The 26,083-nt window shown below is 42.0% G+C and overlaps 2 protein-coding genes across 2 annotated transcripts in view; one reads left to right on the top strand and one right to left on the bottom strand.

The window, feature by feature from the left end:
• Positions 1-13,152, bottom strand: part of ACOT9 (acyl-CoA thioesterase 9) — a 65,255-nt gene extending 52,103 nt beyond the window's left edge. Inside the window, exons 1-3 of the mRNA XM_072815597.1 lie at positions 12,765-13,152; positions 9,321-9,401; positions 1,591-1,696 (exon numbers count right to left, since the gene is read on the bottom strand). The gene's annotated coding sequence lies outside the window, so the exon portion shown is untranslated. The remainder of the gene's footprint in view (positions 1-1,590; positions 1,697-9,320; positions 9,402-12,764) is intronic.
• A 211-nt stretch (positions 13,153-13,363) lies between these two features.
• Positions 13,364-16,404, top strand: SAT1 (spermidine/spermine N1-acetyltransferase 1). The gene is made up of 6 exons (XM_072817312.1): positions 13,364-13,650; positions 13,867-13,918; positions 14,009-14,092; positions 15,494-15,595; positions 15,689-15,729; positions 15,875-16,404. The coding sequence occupies exons 1-6, from the start codon at positions 13,585-13,587 to the stop codon at positions 16,043-16,045; spliced, it is 516 nt and encodes a 171-aa protein (XP_072673413.1). The 5' UTR covers positions 13,364-13,584; the 3' UTR covers positions 16,046-16,404.
• Positions 16,405-26,083: the final 9,679 nt, after the last annotated feature.

The following is a 26,083-nucleotide window of genomic DNA, read 5'->3' as shown; positions in this document are numbered from 1 at the left end:
TGAGAAACTGGTACTAGTGACTCACTATCATTCTATGTTTCTGTGGTGACAGAAATCTCAACAGTGAGGCTGGAAAGCTTTAAAGAAAAAAAAAACCTTATTATTCCAGATTATATTCATCTAGGCTAGCTTTATTTAAGTGGCTGATTTCATTCCCAGTTTTCCCTGAAGCTATGGAATAGAAATCCATAATGAACCATTTTTTTAGAATAACAACAAATACCTTTTTAATTTAATAAAATCTAGATGACAAAACAGAATATATATTTAAAAATGAATTATAATATATAGTAATTAAGACTAAATGAAATCACATCTGTAAAATGCCAAGTAAGGCATGCCATGCACAATAGGCACTAAGAAATGCTAGTTGCATGTATCATTTCTTCCTCTCCTATAGCACCCTCCTATAATTAATCTTTTAAGGAGACCTTAAAATATATTACAGTTCTGGGACACATAGGTGGCTCAGTGATTGAGCATCTGCCTTTGGTTCAGGTTGTGATCCCAGGGTCCTGGAATCGAATCCCATGTCAGGCTCCTGCAGACTCTGCTTCTCCCTCTGCCTATGTCTCTGCCTCTCTCTGTGTGTCTCTCTGAATAAATAAATAAAATATTTTAAACATATATTATGTATATATTTTATATATAATATATTATACAATATTATATATATATATATATATATATATATATATATATATAAACAGTTCTCTCGATTCTATGGTTCTGGGTCCCCTTTTGATCTTCTTGTACCCTTTCTCCTACTTCCATCATCTCTTCAAAAGGAATGACTCACCCTCTTATCCTCTACCTCCAGAATAAGTTCTCAGGTAATAACCTCTGTTGTCTCTAGCAGAATATGCCCAATATCTGCTCACATCAGGTCCAGACCATGGATCTGTTCCTTGTTCCTCAGGTCAGACAGACGCTGCTTGGGTGGAGTTCACTCCCTTGCCCTTCCTTCTTTGAAGTATCCTCTATTTTCCTGGATTCACAGTTAACACTTAATTGCCAGTTTATGAATGGTACAAAGATTAGTAAACTGGATTCTGAACTTGAAAATCTATCGCATGTACCCAGGGGCCATAGGGAAAAGAGGGGGTGTCTTATACTTTGTGTACTAACAGGCAATTATTTCCTATGATCTTCCTGAGTAACCTCCATACCCAGATTCAAAGAGCTGATACTTTTGGAGACTTAAGGATGGCTGACTGCACTTTGCAGGTTTCCTGAGTATTTGTAAGGGGTTAAAGCCTTGATCCCTGCACTGAGAGCTGGGCAGTCGTCTTCCCTTCAGACAGGACTTCAGAAGGGGAGAGAGAGAGGGTTGCCTAGAGGAGGTAGGCGACACTGGATGGGTGATAAACTGTGTAGCTGCCCCCTCAGTTCTGATTGTTCTGTCCCTTTTGTCTAGGAGGCTGGATCCTTTCCATCCATAACTACAACCTGTAATGTTTAACTATAATCCGCTGGAGAGCAGGGACTAGGCCACGTTTATTTCATATTCCCCAAGCACAGTGCATGGGAGGAAACAGACCTTAATAGATGTTTGTTAGATGTTAAATTTAAAAACAGGCTTTTACTGACCTTTAAGTGCAGACAGACCTCAAGGTGACCTCCATGATCCTGTCTCCAGTTGTTTACGCTTTTGTGTGATCCTCTCCGCTTGTATATAGGCAGCACCTGTGACTTGCTTTGAATCAAGAAAATATAGTAAGGATGATGAGGTGTCATTCCCATGATTATCTTACATTATGGAAAACCCTCTCTTGACAGGCAACAAAAGCAAAACTAGACAAATGGGACTACATCAAACTTAAAAACCTCTGTATATCAAAGGAAACAATCAAAAGAGTGAAAAGGCAACCTAAGGAATGGGAGAAAATATTAGCAAATCGTCTATCTGATAAAAGGTTAATATACAGAATACAGAAAGAACTCATACAGCTCATCCATAAAAAACAAATAAACTTTAAAAATGGCCAAAGAACTTATATGGACATTTTTTCAATGAAGATATAAAAATGGCCAACAAACATATGAAAAGATGTTCAATGTCACTAATTATCAGAGAACCGCAAATCAAAATCACAGTGACCTATCACCTCCCACCTTTTAGGATGACCACTACCCCCACTCAAAAAAAAATCCAAAAACAAAAGTTAAACCCAGAAAATAACAAGCGCTGGTACAGATATGGAGAAAAGAGAACCCTCATGTACTGTTGGTGGGAATGTAAAATGATGCAGCCTCTATGGAAAACGGTGTACAGGTTCCCCCAAAATTAAAAAATAGACCATATGATCTAGCAATACCATTTCTGAGTATAGATCCTACAGAATTGAAAATGGGATCTTGAAAAGATATTTGCACACCTATGTTCACTGTACCATTATTCATAAGAGCCAGCAGCCATTAGAAACGACAAATACCCACCATTTGCTTCAACGTGGATAGAACTGGAGGGTATTATGCTGAGTGAAGTAAGTCAATCGGAGAAGGACAAACATTATATGGTCTCATTCATTGGGGAATATAAAAAATAGTGAAAGGAAATAAAGGGGAAAGGAGAGAAAATGAGTGGGAAATATCAGTGAGGGTGACAAAACATGAGAGACTCCTAACTCTGAGAAATGAACAAGGGGTAGTGGAAGGGGAGGCGAACGGGAGGATGGGGTGACTGGATCACGGGCACTGAGGGGGGCACTTGACGGGATGAGCACTGGGTGTTATGCTATATGTCGTCAAATCGAACTCCAATAAAAAAAAATATACCAAAAAAAGGGGATCCCTGGATGGCTCAGCAGTTTAGTCCCTGCCTTCGGCCCAGGGCATGGTCCTGGAGTCCCAGGATCCAGTCCCACATCAGGCTCCCTGCATGGAGCCTGCTTCTCTCTCTATGTCTCTGCCTCCCTCTCTCTCTGTGTGTCTCTCAAGAATAAATAAATAAAATCTTTAAAAATATATATATACAAAAAATTAAATAAACCTATCTTCTAGTTTATAAAAAAAAAAGCCAGAAGATGGAAGCAACCTAAATGTCCCTCAATGGATAGATGGATAGAGAAATGTGGCATATGATATGATTGTACTCATATGTGGAATTTAAGAAACAAAACAAATGAGCAAAGAGGGAAAAGAGAGAGAAAGAGACAAAACAAAACAAAACACAGACTCTTAAGTGTAGAGAACAAACTGAAGGTTACCAGAGGGGCGGTGGATGGATAGGTTCAGTGAAATAGGTGAGGGGGACTAAGGAGTGCACTTGTCATGATGAGCACCAAGTGATGTATGGAAATGTTGAATCACTATATTGTACACCTGAAATTAATATTACACTGTAGGTTAACAAATTGGAATTTTTAAAAAGATTTATTTATTCATGAGAGACACAGAGAGAGAGGCAGACATAGGCAGAGGCAGAAGCAAGCTCCTCGCAAGGAGCCTGATGCGGGACTCGATCCCGGACCCCAGGATCATGCCCTGAGCTGAAGGCAGACGCTCAACTGCTGAGCCACCCAGGTGTCCCAACAAACTGGAATTTAAATGAAGACTTTAAAAAATAAAATTTGTGGGATCCCTGGGTGGCGCAGCGGTTTGGCGCCTGCCTTTGGCCCAGGGCGCGATCCTGGAGACCGGGGATCGAATCCCACGTCGGGCTCCCGGTGCATGGAGCCTGCTTCTCCCTCTGCCTGTGTCTCTGCCTCTCTCTCTGTGACTATCATAAATAAATAAATTGAAAAAAAATAAATAATAAAATTTGTGAAACTTTGCATAGAAAAAAAGAAATGTGGTATATACATACAATGGATTACTATTCAACTTTTTAAAAGAAGTCTTATAATAAGCTACAACATGGATAAACCTTGAAGACATTATGCTAAGTGAAATAAGCCAGTCACAAAAATACAATGTATGATTCCCTTATATGAGGTATCTAAAGTCTTTAAACTCAGAACAGCTGGAATACTACAGAGAGAAAAGTGATCACCTCTTACAAGGTAGGAGTGTGCAGAAAAGAAAGGGAGGGGATTATCAGAGTATAAAATGGCATGGAGAGGGAGCCTTTGTAAGCTGCTTCAGGAAAGCAGTACAGTGCACAATCGGAAACTTTAGAAATCTGCTCCTGAGAGTCTTCCTTGCCTGAAAAGTGCTCAATGGGGAAATAGCACAGAATCGCAGGAGGGGCAGTGAGGTCTCAATATTCCCGCAGACACAAAGAACAGGGGTGCTTGGGAAAAAGCTCAACTTGTGCCATAAACCACAAGCCGCAGTCGGATTGGGGGAACGATGTTGTCCTATGTCCCATTAAAGGACTGGAACGCAGCCACCCTCCACGGGCATCCAAGTGGAACACATGCGCACTCAAGTGGGTGAACGTCCCAGGGCCTGGCAGTGGAGAGAAGCGGGCTGTACTCCGTTCCTCCGGGAGAGGCAGAGCCAGTGAGCACACAAGACAGCAAAAGCCCTGCCACTGACCAGCACCCTTCAAATTGTAGGAATCTGTTCCCCCATGCCTGCCCACAGGAGGATCTAAGTCAGTGTCCACTGAGAGACTACAGTTCGGTACATGGGCAGAGCTCTTGTCTCCAGGGCTGGAGATCTGGCCACCACCATTTTTTCCCCTCCTTTTACCCTGGAGAGGTGAGACTCCAAGGAACAAATGCCTAATAGGGCAAACAACTTACACTGAACCCTGCCATCTGGCAAGGGGCGGGGCATCTCTGCCCAGGCACAGACACCTGAGAATCAGTGCAGTAGGCTCCTCCCCCAGAATACCAGCTGGAAGAACAGGGGAACAGCGAGTTTACTGATCAAACAGCACTGGAAAGCTCCAAGACTGAGGGAAAATAATATATAGAACTCAAGGGGTTTGCCTTATGATTCGTCTATCTTTCAGGTTAAAAATTTCCAACGTTTTTTCTCTTTTCTTGTTTTAACTACAATATTTTATCAACTCTTCATTTTTAAGTTTTTTCCTTTTTGACTTTCAGATTTTTACAATTACAAGTCATAGATAGTCTTCATTTTTGGCTTCCTTTCTTCCAATGTATACAATTTAAGTTTTGTAGATATATGTTTTTTGGGGGGGGGTTGTCTTGTTTTGTTTTGTTTTATAGTTTTGGAATTTAGTACCTTCTAACATATGGACCAAAATATACTCAGAACCAAATGAAACACCATGTTAGTCCACTCTGTGAGACTATATTCTCTCTTCTTTCCCATCTCACCCCCCTCTTTTGTCTTCTTGTTTTTGTTTTTGTTGTTGCTGTTGTTTCTCTATATAAGTTTTGCTTTTTTAATATAAATTTGGAATTTAGTACGTTCTAACATATAGACCAAAATACACTCAGAACCAAGAGGATCACTGTCTTGGTCTACTCTGTGAGACTATATTCTCTCCTTCCCCTCCCTTTTTAAATTTTTCATTTTTTTAAATTTGTTTTTCACTTTCATGGTCTTTTTAAAATTCTTTTTCTTTTATGACTGGTCCCTGATCTCTTCATAATTGTCTACGGTGTATTTTACTTAGGTCATGGTTGATATTTTTGACTCTGTTCACTCATACAGCCATTCTGCACTGGACAAAATGACTAGAAGGAAGAATTCACCACAAAAGAAAGAACCAGAAGTAATACTCTCTGCTACAGATGTAATGGATATGGATTTAAGTAAGATGTCACTGATACAATACAGGATTACAATTATAAAATTACTGGTGGCTCTTGAAAAAAGCATAAAAGACTCTAGAGATTCTCTTACTGCAAAATTGAGATCTAATCAGGCCGAAATTATAAATACCTTAACTTAGATGCAGTCTAAACTGGATACTCTAACAGCTAGGATTAATGAGGCAGAAGAGAAAGTGAGTGATGTAGAAGACAAGTTGATGGAAAGGAAGGAAGCTGAGGAAAAGAGAGAAAAACAACTAAGAGCCCATGAGGAGAGACTTCAGGAATTAACTGATAGTTTGAGAAAGAATAATATTCACCTTATTGGGATTCCAGAGACATAGAGAGAAAGAGAGGACCAGAAAGTATGTTTGAACAAATCAAAGAGGAGAACTTCCCTAATCTAGGGAAGGAAACAGGCATACATATCCAAGTGATGGGAAGGAAACCGCCCCCCCCAAATCAACAAAAAAACAATCAACACCTTGACACATAATAGTGAAGCTTGGAAATTTCAGAGATAAAAGGAAAATACTAAAAGCAGCTCGAGACAAGAGATTCCTAACTTACATGGAGAGAAATATCAGATTAACAGCAGACCTATCCACAGAGAACTGGCAGGCCAGAAAAGCCTGGCATGATATATTCAGGGTACTAAATGAGAAAAACATGCAGCCCAAACTACTTTATCTAGCAAGGCTGTCATTCAGAATAGAAGGAGAGATAAAGAGCTTCCAGGATAGACAGAAACTAAAAGAATACATGACCACCAGATCAGCTCTACAAGAAATATTAAGGGGGACACTGTAAGCAAAGAGGGAGCCCAAAGAAACAACCTGCAGAAACAGAGACTGTATAGGTAATACTATTATTTGCAAGATGAAAAATTGCTAGAGATTTGTTATACAATACGCATATAGCTAACACTACGGTATTGCACAAATGGTTAAAAATGGTTGAGTTGGTAAATTTTATGTGGGTTTTTTTCACAATTAAAAGAAAAGACTATCTTGCTAGCAGACTACTCTGTAGACTCTCCTTGCTGGCTTGATGAAGTAAACAGCCATACTGGGTGAGCCCATGTGATAAGGAACTGCAGGCAGCTTCTAGAAACCACAGGTGGCCTCAACCAACAGCCAGAAAGAAGCCAACATAGTTAGTCGAGGAAATGAATTCTACCAGTGCCAACAACTGGAGCTCGCAAGTGGATTCTTCTTTGGCCATACTCCCACATGAGAATGCAGCCTGGCTGATGCCTTGAGTAGAGGAACCAGATAAGCCATGCCTGGACTCCCAACCTACAGAAACTGCAATAATAAATGTATGTAATTTAAGCCACTATGTTTGTGGTCATTTGTTATGTGGCAAAAGACAACCAATACAAAAGGGATGGTATAAAAAACTTGCTTCCAAATAACTGCCTTGCTCCTGTGGAACCCTAAATAAAAAGGGCTCATGGTGGATACTAATGGCCCTTGGGCCAACAAGACCAGTCTTAAGTTATAAACATTCAGAGACTTGGAATATATTCATGTCTTTGCCTGAAAGTCACTCAGCTTATACATCTGCTGGTTTCCAGGAGGTATTTTCTACAGATTTAACACAATTGCCAAGAAGAGGGGAAAAAGTCATGGTCACATGTCTTAAAGTTCAACCCCAGGGTCTCAGGGTCTCTCTACCATAATTCTTTATGATCTTCAGTGAGAGCCCCATGGAGTACAATAGTAACAGCCTGGGATAGGTTTAGACTAGGATAATAAATTTATAGATTTCATCTTATAAATACATAGGGATATGTATGGGATAACTTGTTATAACATGAATATGTCTCTGTCTCAGTCTAATGATACAACCTCTCATTCTTTGGTTTGTTATAGGCATTCTTTATGGCAATGGTCAGAAATGAGCAGAACTGGGCATATCCATGGGATTTCAAATATGATCACCCCTATTTCTGCATGTTTCCAAACAATATCTACCACTCCTGATCTGTCTTTGACCAAAGAGATTCTTATCCCCACTTCTTGTCAAGCCAGGAGAATGGAGACTTTCTGACCTTTTGGTTCCCTTTTTCCTTACAAGTGTATAAAGTGGAAGTAGCTAGGGGTGGGGTGTGCTGTGAGATGGACAAAAGTAGGCAATAGGGGTAATTGGAAGCATACAGGCCATCCATCCCATCTGTGGCCATGCTGAGCCAGAAACTCAAATGTGGTTAGTCTTCCATGGCAGGTCAAAGTCATTGTCTCAGACCTCCACAACTTTCCAGATGTGCCAGCAGAAAAGAAAGGACTTTCTTGGTGCCAATGAGAAAAGACACTGATTGGCATGGCTTGGAACACAATATTGACAAAGCAGGTGGCACACTCTGATTGGCAGCCCCCCTATTACCACCAAGAACCATCTATTTGTGTGTAGGGGGAAAATAATTTTTCAAAAGCAGGAAATGCTTTTCTGGGAAACAACTAGCCATCCATTACAAGCCCTTACCTTTCCTCTTGTTCAGTTTATTTCAGACTATACCATGAAGTCCTAGTTCCAGTCATACCCATGCTCCCTATGGTGAGCAGTGAGTTCCTCTTTTGCCTAAACTAGTTAGAATCAGATACCATTACTTGCAAACAGGAGGCCTGATTAATATCTTACTTATTACTGATCAGCCTCTTGACTGCAGCCTAAAGTAACGTAATACTTTACATTTACAAAGAGAAGTCTCACACTTTTGGTGGTCCACCCCTAAAGATGAAACAGATTTCCAGGTCCTAATGTATGATTTCTCAAATAAAGAAAAATGATAGAGAAAAAAATCTTGGCCCAAAACAGGGTGTTTTCCTGGGGCTGGCTGTTTTTATTGATCATTCCCAAAGGGTGTCACCCACACATAGGAAGAAGACCCCCTCGGGGGAAGACCCAAACACTAGTCTATCCCAAGTATTATAACCTGTGTAATACAGATGTCAGATGTTATCAAAATTTAGCTCGTTTGAGCTAGAGCAAGCATAGCTGGAGAGTTATCTCAAATTATACTTTCATGTAATGAGGACCTGAATTCAGTGTTTCTCTGGCTTCACATCAACAAAATTACATCCCTGCTCACCTAGCACTTCCAGGAATCTTCCCAAGGAAACACTCAGAAACCTGGGCCAAATTTGGACAGAAAGATGTTCATCAAAGCATTATCATTGAAAAAATCTAAATCTTCAACAAGAGAATGGTAATAAACTCCACAGAATTGAACTCTAAGAAGCTATTACAGTTTTTTAAAAATTTAAAAATACCTAATGACATGGAAAAATACACCACAAATATTAATAGTAATAAAGCTAACAGGCCAGGTGCTATGCTGAGTACTTTACACGTATTACCTCATTTTTTTTTATTTATGACAGTCACACAGAGAGAGAGAGAGAGAGAGAGAGAGAGAGAGAGAGGCAGAGACACAGGCAGAGGGAGAAGCAGGCTCCATGCACCGGGAGCGCGACGTGGGATTCGATCCCGGGTCTCCAGGATCGCGCCCTGGGCCAAAGGCAGGCGCCAAACCGCTGCGCCACCCAGGGATCCCGTATTACCTCATTTAATCCTCACAACAACTAACTATATTAAGGATATTCTTATTTACTCATCATAGACATAGAAATGGTGACTTACCAAGGTTAAGTAGATGACATGGTCACACAGATGGGGCATTCAATTCCAAAGCTGTAGTAGCTAAGCAGCCACCACACTGCTCTGAAAGATAGAAATTATAGTTATAGGATACCAATGTTATCATTACATGCATACACATAGAGGTAATTTTTAAAATATTTTTAAAGGTATAACAAAAAAGCAAAAACCAGTCAGAATGGACACTACAACCAATCAGAATGGAAGCCAGATGTAAACAACCAAAATGGCATCTAGTTTGTTAGCCTTTGCTGTATAACAAACTACCCCCAAAACTTAGTAGCTTAAAACAGCCATTTTATTGGCTCATGATTCTTTGAGTTGATGTGGCCTGAGATCAGCTAGGTGGTTATTCTGTTGGTTTTGCCTCGAGTCACTGGTATGACTACAAACACCTGACAGCTCAATTGGGATTGGATGGCCCAAGATGGCCTCACTTACATATCTTGCAGTTGGTGCTGGCTACCAGCTGGACCCTACTCTTCATGAAGTCTTTTTCTTTAAGATTGATTTTATTTATTTATTTATTTATTTATTTATTTATGAGAGACACACAGAGAGATAGGCAGAGACACAGGCAGAAGGAGAAGCAGGCTCCTTGCAAGGAGCCCAATGCGGTACTCGATCCCAGATCCCAGGATCACGTCCTGAGCCAAAGGCAGAGGCTCAACCACTGAGCCACCCAGGCGTCCCTTCATGAGGTCTTTCCTCCTCAAGGAGGCTAACTCAAGTTTCCTCATATGGTGGCAGCAGTGCTCCAAGAGGGCATGAGCAGAATCTTTAAGATCTTTTGAGGTGTTGCTTAGAAGTTATACATCACCACTTCTACAGCATTCTATTGGTCAAGGCAAGTCACAAAGCCAGTCCAGATTCAAGGAATGGGGAAATAGACTCTACCTCTTGATGAGAGGAGCTGCAATGAATTTGTGGCCATTTAAAATCTACTACACTGTATACACCTACTGAGTATCAGCCCTGTATGTATATGTACATAGAAAAAAAGACTGGAAGGAAATCAACCTAACAGGATTATTTTTATGAACTTTTTGTATTTCTGCCATTCTCCAATTTTCTTAATAAATATCTATTACCTTTATAAGTAGAAAACCCTGACACCTTCCATAATAGTTTAACAGGGCAGGTTGGACAGCTTCACTTTGGCATGGAAATCAACATAATTTCTCCTTTCCTAGCTCTGTCACTTCCTAGCTTTGACAGTTTTGTAACCCTTCAGAGCTTCCAATTTTCTCAGCCATAAAGATGGAGCTAACATCACCTATTTCACAAGACAGTTGTAAAGATCAAATGAGACAATGAATATAAAACACCCACAACATGCCTTGGTGGTTTCCCTTCCTCCCACTCCACCTGTACCAAGACCTCCTTAGTTTTATAGGAATTCTCTTTCTCACAAAGCTTAAACTCTGTTGTAGTAAACTACATACACACACATCTCTAAAAGTAAACTGTATGCCCTGAGGGCTGGTTTCCAGACTTAATCCACTCCCAAGTACCTAGCACAAGACTCAGTAAGTTCTTGTTGATTCATTAACCAAATCAAAGTTTTCCACTTAATCCCTTTTTCTGCAGTTTTAAATATAAATTCCTGTATCAAGAGTGATGTTGGTTATCCAATGTATGTATCCCCGATGATGGAAAAGCCTAACATGGTTCACCACCATAAGAAAATTCAAATTTTTTATGGTTCTAAGCCTCTACATGTACACAAATACAGTCACAATGGGTTGATTTTTTTTTGTTTTTTTTTTTTGTTGTTGTTGTTTTTGTTTAGCCATCCACTTTCCAGGATAGGCTCTTCTTGTGGCACCCGGCTCGCTCAGTTGGTAGAGCGTGTGACTCTTGGTCTCAGGATTGTGAGTTCAAGCTCCAGGTTAGGTGGAGAGATTACTTAAAAAATAAAATCTTACGAAGAAACGGCTCTTCTTGCCATAAGAAGCAATTTCTGTTTTCTTTTTTTTTAAGATTTTTTATGTATTTATTGATAGAGACACAGAGAGATTGAGAGGCAGAGACAGAGGCAGAGGTAGAAGCAGGCTCCATGCAGAGAGCCCGACGTGGGACTCATCCAGGGTCTCCAGGATCACGCCCTGGGCTGCAGGCGGCGCTAAACCGCTGCGCCACCGGGGCTGCCCGCAATTTCTGTTTTCATAAAAGCATGAAATTAAAACTGGGAATATAGAATACGTAGAAAAAAGTGAAATAAATTTTAACAAAACAATCATTATTCTGAAAAAACTATGCAACCCAAACTGAAAACAGCCTTGCTATTGCTTCAACAAGGCAGCTATCACTAGTGCTTAGTTATGGAGGGTCTAATTTACGTTATCAGTAATCACACAGGTAACATGCTCTCATAGTTCCTCCCACAAGTTAGATCCAAACAGAGTAGAGAGAAGGGAGTATGAATGGTCATCCATGTATCATGGTGTCAGGAAAGACACAACCTAACGTGGCTTAGGTAGATGCAAATCAATGCTATTTTTAAAGATCTTTGAGAAAGACATTTCATAAACTCCCAGATGACTCACCATGCATAACATCTCCAGAGGGTGGGAAGGGCAACAAAGAGCCTACTTTTGCTTTCTTTTTCACATACAGGATATTGCTAACAAATGCAGAGAAACAATTGTTGAATGTTTGTGGTCATCTGGTGATAGTCCACCTCTCATTCCACACTGAGAAACCTGTGAGCCCCTTTTATGCTTTGGCTCCTCCTGGAATCCAGGCAGAGTGGCCAAAGCAAGCCCCCAGGGCCTCTGTCTGGGAAGGTGGGTTGTAAAACAAAAACTGTATCTGCAAGAGGCCAGAACACTTGTTCCAGTGGGAACAACTGAAAAAGAGCTATACTCTAATTCAACCGTTCTGAAACATTTTGTTCTCAGGACATTTAAAAATTACTGAAGAATCCAAAAAGCGTATCTTTGAAAATTCTATGAAACATAAGAATACACAAGCACACATCCCTTTAGTCACCAGAGCAATGTCATCACACATTCTGTAAATCTGTGATCATTTGAAAATGAAAAGTTAAAGAAAAGGGGGGGAAAGCAGCACAGAGAATGGAGCAAGTAGGGATTACATCAACTTTCAACAGCGATGGAAGCCAGAAGGTAACCTGACATCACCACTACACTGAAAGAAAATAACATCCAACCCCAAACTCTATAAACAGTGAAAGAAATCCTTCAAGATGAATTGAAGACATATTTAGACAACCAACGCAGAAAGTTTTTCTGTACTGAAGGAAATTGTGAAAAGTGCCCGTCAGGCAGGAGAGCGTTTCCACAAGGAAGGTCAGAGATTTAACAAAGAATAAGAAGGAAAGAAAATTAGGAAAGAACGCTGTGCTAACTCTAAAAATTACAAGTATGAGAGAAAAATTATTGAGGAATCCAAATAGTTTACCTTAGGAAACTGTAGAAAACACAAGAATATACAAGCACGCATTACGTTAGTCATCAGAGCAGTGACTTCATCACACACACACACATCAGGTCGCCTCTGGAAAATTCCCACAAGAATGAAAAGGGGCAGTGACGCCTCACTATTATTATGAAACTCGTTTTGACACAGACTCCCTGAAAGGACCCTGGGATCTGCAGGGTCCCCCACAGCACACTTTAGAGAACCGCTGCTCTCATCCTCACGTTGCCCAAGGCAGGTTCTCCTGAGTTCCACTCCCCTCCGGCCAAGGGAGAAACGGCAAGGTCACCGGCCCGGGTTCACAAGAGGAACTACTCTTTTCCTTTCGCAAAGGTGACCGGGTGACGCACAAGCTAGAAAGTCGGGTTTCCGGGAAGGCGTCGAGAGGCGCCGCGAGAGGGCGCCCCGAGAGAAGCCCGCGGCGCGCCTCGCCCCTCCCGCGCCCCCGCCCGCGCCCCCGCCCGCGCCCGCGCCTGCGCCCGCCGGGTTCACACGGAAGCCCGGAAGAGGGGGAGGCGCCCGGAAGAGGGGGGCGGTCGCGGCCTCATTGGACGAGCTGCCTCCGCCTCACGCCCGGAGGCGGGGCTACTTGGCCCTAAAAAGCGGGACCCGGCGGCCGCTAAAGCGCGCCGTTCTGGTCGCAGTCTGGCCGACGTGCTCGTTGCTCGCCGAGGTCCGCCGGGTCATGGTGCCAGCCTGACTGGGAAGAGGACGCTCCGGGGAGACGAATGAGGAACCACCTCCTACTACTGTTCAAGTACAGGGGCCTGGTCCGCAAAGGGAAGAAAAGCAAAAGACGAAAATGGCTAAATTCGTGATCCGCCCGGCCACCGCCGCCGACTGCAGTGACATCCTGCGGCTGATCAAGGTAGCGGGAGGCCCGGGCCGCCCCTGGGGAGGGGGAAAGTGGGGAGCCGCTCCGGCGGGTTCCCCTTTGTCCGCCCGCTCCCCCCAGCTTCAGCCGGGCCGCTCGATTCTGGGAACGAATCGCCGCCCCGCCCACCCCGTTCCCTCTGAGCTGCCTGGGCCAGGGCCTCACTTAGTTTTCTCCCTCTCTCCCTTTCTCCCGTGTGCATCGCCCCAGGAACTGGCTAAATACGAATACATGGAAGAGCAAGTAATGTTAACTGAAAAAGGTAACGCGACTGTACCAGGGCGGGGGAAGGGTGTCTGGTACTTGGCATCTTCACCGAGGCCATCACTGTCCCCGATGCCCCTTCTTGCAGATCTACTAGAGGATGGTTTCGGAGAGCACCCTTTCTACCACTGCCTGGTTGCAGAAGTGCCCAAGGAGCACCAGTCTCCGGAAGGTAACGCCGCCCCCCCCCCCCCCCCCCCCCCCCCGCTTCCAGAAGCCAAACACCAAGTGTTGTATAAAACATAGAGTGTCTGTTGTGTAGAACCACTGACAACGCAGGCCAAAGTTACTGAGAAATTGGCCAGAAATAATAGCCAGTGTTCAAACTACTGAGGAAAAAGAAAATAGATGTCCTGCACATAATAATAGGGCGGGTTGAAAGAGCTGTTTAAGTAAGTATCAGAATGCTGTGGAGACCTGGAAGGGTTAGGTATAATGTCATTTATTGTAATTCAGTTCTTGTTTGACCCTAACGTAACCTTTTTTGTAATTGTGTTAAATCACATTTTTTTCTTTAATTTGTCCCAATCTTCAGGTTACAGTCTCTAGCTTCGCCATGTACATGGCCCTTCCGTGTACATGGATGGGCGGGGAGGTAACTAAAAGATCCTTTACACAATAAAGTAGATGATCATGATAAATGAGGTAAGGTCCTATTATCACACACTTAAAACACGGTAGATCAGAAACTCCAGTGTACTCTCTTCCTGTGTTTGCAAAGGACTATAAAATGGCTAGAAAGTTTAATTTGAAACCTTTGCCTCCATTTGAAATTATAGACACCCTATTTTTATAGGGAGTCAGATTGTTTTATTTTTTTTTTTTTTGCTGGTCCCTGTTGACTGGTCAGAAGACAGAGCTAAAAGGGGAAGTTGTTTGGGTGGGTGCTTCACTTTTTTCTTAAGTCTCTTCCCCAAGCTAGAAGAAATGAACGGAAAACATAAGGGATGAGGTACTTTTTGGAGGTATGTGGATGTTACATAAGAGCTATTTCTGGGTACCTCTGCTTCTTCTGGCTTAAAACTGGGGAGAGCAAATTGAAAATCTGAATTGGAAGGCAAGTTCTGAAATTAAACGTTACACTTTTGATGGCCTGATGTCCTGACCTTAAGGAAGCAGAGTTTCTAATCTACAAATATTTACTATTCTGAACTGCCGTGTAAACCCGACTTATTCCCAAGTCAACATACCAATATATCAATAGGATGTGAATAATGTGTGTGTTTAGTTTAAGACTACAGCAGTTTTGCTCTGGCAAGTAATGAAAGTCTCACTTCCTGGGGTGTGAGATCCAGCAGATCGCAGAGCGGCCAGTCCCATGATTTTAGCCTCGCTTCAGCTAGCTCTAATGTGTGCTTTTTGCAAATACATGTCCTGAGAACAGTGAGATCATCCAAAAGTGGCCTGGACTGCACTAGCATAAAAATCAGGAGACAGTCCCGTTTCAGTGCCTACTTACTTCTATAATACATGCATGTTTATTTTCTAAAACCTATGATAGGCTTCTGATTTTGCAGCTACAACTTTTATGGGTTGCTTTTCGTTCACATCTCATGTGATATTCTTATTACAGGACACAGTGTTGTGGGTTTTGCCATGTACTACTTTACCTATGATCCATGGATTGGCAAACTGTTGTATCTTGAGGACTTCTTCGTAATGAGTGATTATAGAGGTATGGCTGAGTTTAGGAGGAGATGCCCTAAAGAGAAACCAGGACTTAACATCCTGAAGATGACTTTTTAAATGGTACTTCTCTTTCTTTTAGGCTTTGGCATAGGATCAGAAATTCTGAAGAACCTAAGCCAGGTACGTCTTGGTTTGGGGGGAGGGGCAGGGGGTTTGGTTTCCAGATTTGTAAGGGTTACTGAATTATTTTAATGACTGGAACAGATTTGGGTCTTGGAAAGCAGGTGAAATGTCACTGAGTTTGTTTTACTCTCCCTTATAATAGGTTGCGATGAAATGTCGCTGCAGCAGCATGCACTTCTTGGTAGCAGAATGGAATGAACCATCTATCAACTTCTACAAAAGAAGAGGTGCTTCTGACCTGTCCAGCGAAGAGGGATGGAGACTCTTCAAGATCGACAAGGAGTACTTGCTAAAAATGGCAGCAGAGGAGTAAGGCGTGTGCCGGTGCAGACGATGACAGCTTCCATTCTATTTTAGATTAAGTTCTCAACTGATCTTGCTTTCTATCCTGTTTGTAGTCAAATAATAGAATGAACACCCATTCCAAAGCTTTATTACCAGTGGCGTTGTTGCATGTTTGAAATGCGGTCTGTTGAAGATGGCAATCTTGTATGCAGTTTGGAGTCAGATTTCTCCTTGAACATCTTTTGATAAACAAGGTGGTATGATCTTAATGTATATGAAAAAAACTTCATTCTTGTGAGTCATTTAAATGTGTACAATGTACACACTGGTACTTAGAGTTTCTGTTTTGATTCTTTTTTAATAAACTGCCCTTTGATTTAATTGGTATACGCATTTTGACTAATCTTTATTTCTCGAGACATTTTTCTTGCTGTTGAATGCAAAGTAAAAATGGCCAAGAAACATTAACTTGATAACCTTAAAATTGTTTACAGCCCATTTTTAACCCAATTTAAAGTGGTCATGAGCTGTTTGTTCTCAAAGTCTAGAAAGAAGCCAGTTGAATTCCATGGTTTTCTAGGAAGCAGCATGCAAAATGACTACACTGGTGACACTGTATGCTTCACCTGACAGAATTTTCAAGAGCTGAGCACCAGGTTAGAAAGTGAAGCCCATTTGTTAACCAAGTGAAAGGCGGAGATGGAATTCTCAATCACTGGGAATGGAAGGGGGCACACATCTTTCCCACAAAAGCCTCATCCCATACAAAATGCTATTTGAAGGGAAAGTGGATCACTTTGCTAATCAGGCAGGCATGAACCAACTTTTTAACAGGAAATGTGCAAATAAAAAGGTTAGAGGCAGGTTCAGGTACCAGTCAGGGAAATTAGTTTATTTGGAGGGCCAGTCTATGGTACTGTAGTACCACAATGGGCTCCTCTGTGGAAAAACCAATAGTGCTTCAAACAGGGTGGTAAACAAAAGCTTTCTCCAGAACTGAAAATGAAACTATGAAGGGGCATGAGAAAGAGATAGTCTTAGATAAATATTACGTCTTTAATAAAAAAATAGTTGTACTTTTCAGTAATCTCTACACCCAACATGGGGCTTGAACTCACAACTCCAAAGTCAAAGGTTGTACACTCGCACCCCTGTTACCTCCTTTTATTACTCATTACATTGAGCTAGATTCCTAAACCCAGCAATTCCCATAATAAAGAAAATGGTAATTAATAAGAACCACTGTGCTGATTTCCAAAATTAACGTTTCCCAACTCATCAGATACCTGAAAAACAATGATCCCTCTCTTTCTGTGTTCTCCAGGAAAGAAATACTAAGCTGCTCAGTGAAAGGGGGCTATCGCCCAGCATTCCTTGTTTTGGTATCTGTTCTGTCTTCCTAAATGTCTGTTCTGCCTTCCCTAAACCAGTGGGATCCTGTACTGTACTACTGAATACAAGAGAGCTTTGGGATTTATTGGTGGCTCAGAGAACATGCTATGAAAAGTTTCCAGAGTCCACGGTCCTGCTGGGATGATAAGTAACTAGGAGAGAGAAGCTGGCAAACATAAAAAGGGTTAATTAAAACACAGAGAGCCTTGTGGGGAAAGAAGGCATTTTGAAGACTGTGTTGTGGAAAGTGGGCCTCTTTGAGGAAAACACTTACATGCTGACTGTGGTTAAATACGTGAATAAATTAGATTAACCAACCGAGTTACAATATAACTCTTTGTTTTCTCGTTCTTCTTAAGAGTTTTAGCCTAAAAATCCAGTGTTGTCACATGGAAGCTTTTATGAAGGTCATGTCCACTCTCAAGAAGCCCCTCACGTTTAAAATACAGAAGCTGATGCACCACAGTATCAGCCCACTGAATGCTTAGCTGAATTGCAATGACACCTCTTGAAAACCTAAACCGTAAAACAAATCTGTAAAGCTTGAAATCCTTAGGCAAGTAAGAAAACGTGTTCTGGGAAATTTTATGAAAGGAAATAGAAGACAATGGTAAAACCAGAAAGTGGGGAGAAAGATAGCTTCCTGTAAAGATAACTTTAGGTCAGCCCGGGTGGCTCGGTGGTTTAGTGCCGCTTTCAGCCCAGGGCCTGATCCTGGAGACCCGGGATCGAGTCTCATGTCAGGCTTCCTGCGTGGAGCCTCCTTCTCCCTCTGCCTGTGTCTCTGCCTCTGTGTGTGTGTGTGTCTCATGAATAAATAAACAAAATCTTTTTTTTAAAAAAAGGATAACTTTAAAATTACTATTTTACTAAAATATTATGCCTGACATAATCACTTGGGAAGAAGAGTATTTTGGACCTAAGGACTTGCCAATTATATCACATAGGATATTTCAGGGTTTTTCCTCTGTGTGTGTGTGTGTTCTAAAACAACTATTTGCTAAGTGTATTATGTTTCTCAAAAAACTTATAAAATCAAAATTTCTGAAACTATTAAAATGGGAAGTAGCTGGGTTTGTCTGTGTACAGGCTTATGACATCCTGCTACTAATCCTGCCACGGGGTTGAGAGTAGAGCTGTGGTCTGTCACTGTCCAAACCAGAGCCTAAGATCATCAGCTGCTTGGATTCCACAGGGCAGCCTCTCCAGGGAAAGAAAGTAGACTTTACACAAAAAGGCAGAAGCAGGACATCTGGGTGGCTCAGCGGTTGAGCGTCTGCCTTCCACTCAGGTTGTGATCCCAGGATCCTGGGATCGAGTCCCACATCGGGCTCCCTGCCGGGAGCCTGCTTCTCCCTCTGCCTCTCTCTCTCTCTCTCTCTCTCTCTCTGTGTGTGTGTCTCATGAATGAATAAATAAAATCTTTAAGGAAAAAAAAAGGCAGAAGCAACAATTCAGAAGCAGCCTAATGACTTCTGTTTTATACCTACTCTACCCCATCCCGTGAGTCCCATTTGCATTGGGCCTCAAATGGATGACACTTAACCACTGTTCCTTGAGACAAGGGAGCTGGCTCTGTTCTGAGAACCTGGCCCCCGTCTCCTGTAGGAGAAGTGGCTTCCACCCTGACTGTGGCTGGCTCAGCCTCCTGTTCAGGCTCTGCAGGCGACCTTGCGTGCTCCTAGAATTCTGTTTGCTTGACTGGCTACATCTTTGTTTTCTTGTTTCATCATCTCTTCCCATGGATTGTCACCTCTGGGTGACCCTATGCATTATTCTCATCCCTTTTCTTTGGGCCGCCAGTCTAGGCTTCAAGCCAGTCAGCTGTTAGCCACAGCTCAGAAGGAGAGTCCCACAGCCTTACCCAACATCCTCCCTCCATCATCAATGCCTTGCTTGCCCCACCTAAGGCCACCAAATGCCCTTCCTCAGAATGTTCTCCCAGCATCCCATTCTCCCATCACCTCTTTCTTGTGGCTCACTTCTGCCCAACAAGTGTTTTAATAGTTTCCAGATGGTTATCAACATAATAGTTAATAATAAGAGCTAACCTTTAGTAGGTACTGCCCAGGAACCAGGCACTACATTTGGCACTCTGTGTACATTTTTTTAAAGATTTTATTTATTTATTCATGAGAGACACACACACAGAGACAGAGGCAGAGACACGGGCAGAGGGAGATGCAGGCCCCACGCAAGGAGCCTGATGCGGGACTCAATTCTGGGACTCCAGGATCACGCCCTGGGCCAAAGGCAGGCGCTAAACCACTGAGCCACCCAGGGATTCCCTCTGTGTACATTTTTAATCCTATCCTGGCCAACACACCACAGAGGAAAGTACTATTACTGGTTTCTTTTTATAAGAAGAAACTAAGCCTCTGACAGGTTAAGTTGCCTAAGGCCAGACAACTAGGCCTGGAAATCAAACTCCAAAACCAAATTTCTCAAATCCTGCAGATTCACTGCCTTACTCTCAAAGTACCTCATATTCCCTATAAGAATGATTGAATTTGGTATTTCATCAGGATTATACCCTAAAGATTGATCGGTACACGCATTTTCTAGATCATCAAAATCGGTAGTTCTCAGTACTGGCTCCAGGTGAGAATCACCTAGAAAGCTTTTAAAGAAATACTAATGCCCCACCCTAAAAAAGCTCCTAATTTAATTGTATTTGCATCTGCACTTCAAAGTGAAGCCAGGATGGAGAGCCACTGATCTAGATGATGACCTCGCAACTGAATCCTAGCTGTAGTTGTGAACACAACCATTTCAGTTTGTGTTTACACTGCTCACCTTAGCACCATGTCATTAACAAAGACCAAGTCCCACCACACAGCATGAAGGAGAACCTTCTAGAGAGTTTTTAGAGAAAAATCACAGAATTTTGTCATCCAAGTACATACAAGGCTAAAAAACCAAAAACATCCACCCCAGCCATCAGTACCATGTTCCTTTGCAAGCAACAACTTCATTTGAGCAAAATATCTTCCCTCATATTAAATCAATGTTGTTCATTTGAATTTTATTAGTTTGGTCATTTTTTTAAGATTTGATTTGTAAATGTATATTGGTTTTACAGTTGTGTAGGAGCTATGAATATAAAATATATCTTGTTATATGTCTATAGTAATATAATAAAAGTAATTTCTCTAGGGGCCTGTGCGAATTCTTTTTTTTAACAGATTTCTTTTTTTTCTATTTAAAAAAAATTTTAGTTAGTGAACGAACATGCAGTGCAATATTGGTTTCAGGAGTAGAATTCAGTGATTCATCGCTTACATACAACACTCGGTGCTCATCACATCAAGTGCGTTCCTGAATACCTACCCCCAATTTCGCCTATCCCTCACCCACCTCCCTCCACCAACCCTCAGTTTGTTCTTTTTTCTTTTAAGTAGGCTCCACACCCAATGTAGAGCCCAACTCAAGGTTTGAATTCATGACCCTGAAATCAAGACCTGAGCCGAACTCAAGAGTCAGACGCCTAACCAACTGAGCCCCCCAAGCAACACTGTTCTCTGTCTTTAAGAGTCTCTTGAAGTTTGTTTCTCTTTTCTTTTTCTCCCCCTCCCTTATGTTCCTGTTTTTTTTTCTTCTTAAATTCCACAGGTGAGTGAAATCATACGGTATTTGTCTTTCTCTGGCTGACTTATTTCACTGAGCCTAATACACTCTAGCTCCTCCACATCACTGCAAATGGCAAGATTTCATTCTTTCTGATGGCTGAGTAATAATCCATTATATATATATATATATATATATATATATATATATATATATATATATATATCACGTCTTCTTTATCCATTCATCAGTCAATGGACATTTAGGTTCTCTTCATAGTTTGGCTATTGTTGATAATGGTGCTATAAACATGGGGAGTGCATGTACCCCTTCAAATCTGTATTTTTGTATCCTTTGAGTAAATACCTAGTAGTACAAGTGCTGGATCATAGGGTAGTTCTATCTTTAACTTTTTGAGGAAGCTCCATGCTGTTCTACAGAATGGCTATACCAGTTTGCATTCCTACCACCAGTGAGAGGGTTCCCCTTTCTCCACATCCTCATTAACACCTGTTGTTAATTTTGGCCAAGAATTCTTTCCTTGAAAAGGGGTCTGTGTTAAGTTCAGGACACACTGCCATAACCATAATGCAAAACTGCCTGCTTCAGCATGGTCAATAAAACAGGGTGTCAGAAATAAAAACTTTACGGGGCACCTGGGTGGTTCAGTGGTTGAGCGTCTGCCTTTGGCTCAGGTCAGGGTCCTAGGATGGAGTCCCCTGCCGTGCTCCCCGCAGGGAGCCTGCTTCTCCCTCTGCCTATGTCTCTGCCTCTCTCTGTGTGTCTCTCATGAATAAATAAATCTTTAAGAAAAAAAAGAAGTAAAATTTTACTGATTGGGCCTCAACTTGATCAGATTCAGGTTTGATTTTTTGGCAAGAAAATTTCACAGATGATTTTTCCCCAATCAAGATGCATATAATGTCTAGTTGTCTGTTTTTGTGATGCTGGCAGCTATTAATATCAACACCTTCTAGGTCCACTGATTCACCAGAAGTTGCAAAATGGTGATATTCTATTTCCATCATTCTTTCTTCGTTTATTAACTAAAATATTTCTATACAAAGAGTGCTCTCCCGTCTTGTATTTCATTACCATGAGGTACAGTTCACTCAGCAAGGGCAGGATAACTACTTGATTCTTCTCTTTATTTACTAATTCTCAAGAGGATGGATGGGCTTTCCCAGCATCTTTCCATTAGCACTACCCCACACACACCACCAAGTATCATTATTAACTCATGGACTTTAAACATTTCTGTGTCTTAATGCATTGTCCTTATTTTTCTTATTGAAGCTCAGATTGCCCTAACTGTTCAGTGAGAGCTTCTTCAGGTTGGCTTCAGAGTCCTTTGGACATGACCCCAGAAGCTCTCATTAGCTTCCTCGCTTTTAAGATGTCTCAGGTGCATCTTGTACATTTCCTACCTTAGATGTGACATCAGCAGCCAGGTAATCCCGAGCTTCAGAGGTTCCTAGAGAAGCAACATTTATTGGGAGCAACTGTGCTACCCGCTGTTTTGATAATGACAAGGACACAGCATGGAGAGCCTTCTAAATGGGGGCTGAGGGGGGTGGCATTTTGCTTCTGGCTTGGCTCACAGAGGCTTTCACCAGCTCTCTCCTTCCACCTGGTCACTTATACCGCTTTCTTTCATCCAGTGGCTCAATAACAACAAGAAAAGTGATTTTCAAGAGGCAGTTTGGGTCTGGTGGAAAGAACAGTCCACTTGGAGCCAAAGGGAACTGGATTAGATCCTGGCTTTTCTTCATTACAGTTGTTATTCATAAATGAGATGATGCATATGGACCTGCGGGATGCACGTCATTAATATAGTCTATGTGAGCTACTTGTCGGAACCTATGTTGAGCATTTACTATGTGCCAGATGTTGTGATTTTGTTACTCCGTTAATCTTCACGACAACAGCATAGGGTAGTTGAAGGTGGTGCTTTGGCATTAAGGATTATTTTGAGCTAAAGGCATTTGAAAAACAGCAGATGCAAGAAGAGCATTCTTATCTTCCCTGTTCTTTCTGCAAATGGGAGATAAAATTCCCATGTGCAAAGTTGCCCTCCCTGTACCAGTAGAAAAGAAACAGTCTTCCACAGGGAGTCAAAGCCAGAATTCTGTACAAACAGAATTTTTTAAAATAATCCTTCTCTTCCTTTAGCCTCCCCATCTATTTTAGCTACTTTTCTACAATTGGCTCTTTGTTCAACCTAGTTTAGAAGCATTTAGGTTTTGCCCCTTCTTTGGATCTTCGTTTCCTGATGAGGGCTCCCAGGTCGGGTAAAAGTTATACTAAATAAATGTATACACTTTTCGCCTGTTAGTCTGTTTTATGTTAATTAGATCCTCAAGCCCAGCCAAAGACCCAGAGGATGAAGTTTTGCCTCCCCCACCTATTCCAGAGGAGTGCTGGTAAATCAGCTGGAGGTGGGGGTGGCGGCCTCCATTTATGGAAGTTGCCAGTTAACACAGTGTCAATACTTCCACCAAGGCTGATTTGAAGCTACCAATAATTTTAACAACTGGCTTGCAAAATTCCTGAATATTTAACAATAGGCTCTCCCAAGCCAGTAGGAGCCTGCTTCAGCACACCACTGAATCAGGCCCACTTTAAAGATGAGGAAACAGAGGCTGAGGGAGATTGAGCAACCTGGGTTCACCCTGGGCATGCAGGTCTGGGCTGTCAACCGGGTTTGTGCCTCCACAGCTCCGCACACACGTGCTTTCTCTACCACACACTTGCCCCTTCTCTAAGCAGTTGGTCCATATACTTTGGCCTCGGATTTACTTGTTTATGCTTTAGGCATAACAGCGTGACCCAAATGCTTACCTCCTTGCTGTTAACATTCTGTGAGCAGAGACCATATCCCATAATCTTTATATCCTCAGGGCCTCATTCCATGCATGGCACACAGCGGGCACTTGATAAAATAATTTATTTCATTAAATAAATGAAATAAACCAGCCTCAGGTTTAGAGGGAAAGCAAGAGAGAGAATCAACTTTAATGTTATTCTTTACTTTTAATAGGCCCCCATTTTGAGAGTCACAATTTAATTGGGGAAAAAAAAGAAAGTTCATAATTATAAAGCACTCTTAATCCTTAAAACAAAGTCATCCTTTTGCGCATGAGGAAGGTAGGGTGTAGGGGGGTGAAGCAATTCATTCCATGTTATACAACCAAAAGGCAATGGGGTTGAGACATGAACTGGTAGCCAGGCTCCAGATACCGCTCACAAACCATAGCTCATCATCTAGTGTAACCATATGTGGTGGCCTTTGGTCATTAATACTGGTGGTGCTTGAGGCCTCAGCCTGTTTCTTTGCCACCTGGAGAGGGTCTTTCCTGTGCCTAGATTAGGTGTGAAGGAACCAGGGGGAATGTGGGCTTCCTATCAACTGCTCCCTGCCTCAACACTCCTCAGCCAGCCCTGCATGAAAATTCAACTTTTCCACAGAAGACCAGCTTCAAGACAAGGCAAGTGGCTCAGGAAACATCCATTTCACTTTTTCTTCCTCAAATTATATGTGAGTTCTGTTACTAGAAACAAAAATGTGCTCTCCTAAATTTTCCACATGGGCCTCCAAGGAGTTGAAAAACAAAAATCATTTTCCAGTTTCTCTGGCTTCGAGCCTGATTCCAGGATGTGATCCAACACTAATCACCATCCAAATGCCTGTCAGCAAGACAGTCGCTATGCACTCTGGCATATAGTACTGAGGCAGTCTTGTGCAATGTTGTTAAAGCATTATGTTATAATTATACCCCGGCCTTGTTTCCTGCACATCTCGCAGATGCTTATCCACCAACGGGGTGTTAGCTGACAACCACTCTAAACAAGTCTGGACAAAAGAAATAATAGCGGTAACCCCAAGGAACTTCTGAAAGAATATGCAGCTAATGTTCCAGAATGTTCGGCCAGTTCAATACTTTCTTACAGGCAAGTCAAATGTCAGACAACATTTCGACCTTCTCTTTTCTGCCTTTGACCGCTCTTTGGGCTCTCCTGTCCTGTCCAGAACAATGTCACTTAACTCCTCTGCACCTTAAAATATGTCAACTTAAAACATGAAACACTGGGGGAAATTCTTACCACCCCTCAGCCTCAGAACCCAACACTACCCCACCTCCCAGAGAAGCTAAAATGCTTCTCTATGAGGAGTGGTGTATGCACACTGTCTGTTAGAAGTGCTAAAGAAGTGCTACCTACCTACTATCTTATTGCTCCTCTTCTGGGATGGAAGGGAAAGGGTTATGCCAGGGTCATGGACACTCATGGTCATGGACACTATGGTTTCACGCCAGACCGGATGGAACTCTGGGGAAACGTTCCCACTGAAATCCAGGGAAGTGGTGAAGAGAAAGATCCTGAGGGAAGAATCTAGGTGGTGGTGTGTGTGGCTTACATTCTTGTCCATGTTTTAAGAGGTTTCCAAGCAGGTTTTAATTAACCTTCAGCTGAAACTTGCTAAACAAGTTTTGCAACCCAGGTTATTGTGTTAGTATTTTTCCGGGTGTATTGTCCTAGGTTTGAATTTCATGAACTTTATTATTCTAGCTACAACTCAATGGCAAAAAGCAAAGTGTACGTTTTAAAACCTAGGTATTTCCTTGGTAATGACTTGGAGGAAAGAAGGATGTCTTCATGAGATTTGGACCAAAAAAGGAAATGAAAAATTTAAAGATGATATTTACGAGTGATAAGATGAAACCAAAACTATTTAAGAATATACCTTTCTTCAAATGAAATATACAGTCTTTTGGTTCAAATGATAACTTATTTGAGACTTAGCTTTTAAAACAAACCCTTAGCTTCCATATGCTCCAAATGAGGTAGAAGGGAAGGGAGGCTCAAGAGACAAGTTGACCAAAGTAAAGCCATTTTGGTTTTAGGTTGATGCTTAACCTAAAAGCAACTCAGGTGGCTCAGTGGTTGAGTGCCTTTGGCTCAGGTCATGATCCTGGGGTCCTGGGATCGAGTCCCACATCGGGCTCCCCAGGGAGCCTGCTTCTCCCCCTGCCTATGTCTCTACGTCTCTCTGTCTCTTATGAATAAATAAATAAAATCTTAAAAATAAAACAAAAGTCAGCAGGTC

The sequence above is a fragment of the Canis lupus genome, chromosome X, assembly GCF_048164855.1.
Source record: "Canis lupus baileyi chromosome X, mCanLup2.hap1, whole genome shotgun sequence".
Lineage (NCBI taxonomy): Eukaryota > Metazoa > Chordata > Mammalia > Carnivora > Canidae > Canis > Canis lupus.
This window is presented reverse-complemented; position numbering and strand designations above follow the sequence as displayed.

Excerpts from the sequence above, each read along its gene's own strand:
- SAT1 (XM_072817312.1), top strand. The coding sequence starts at position 13,585 with ATGGCTAAATTCGTGATCCGCCCGGCCACCGCCGCCGACTGCAGTGAC. Across the intron at positions 13,651-13,866 it reads ACATCCTGCGGCTGATCAAG|GAACTGGCTAAATACGAATA; the intron begins GTAGCGGGAGGC and ends GCATCGCCCCAG. Across the intron at positions 14,093-15,493 it reads GGAGCACCAGTCTCCGGAAG|GACACAGTGTTGTGGGTTTT; the intron begins GTAACGCCGCCC and ends TTCTTATTACAG.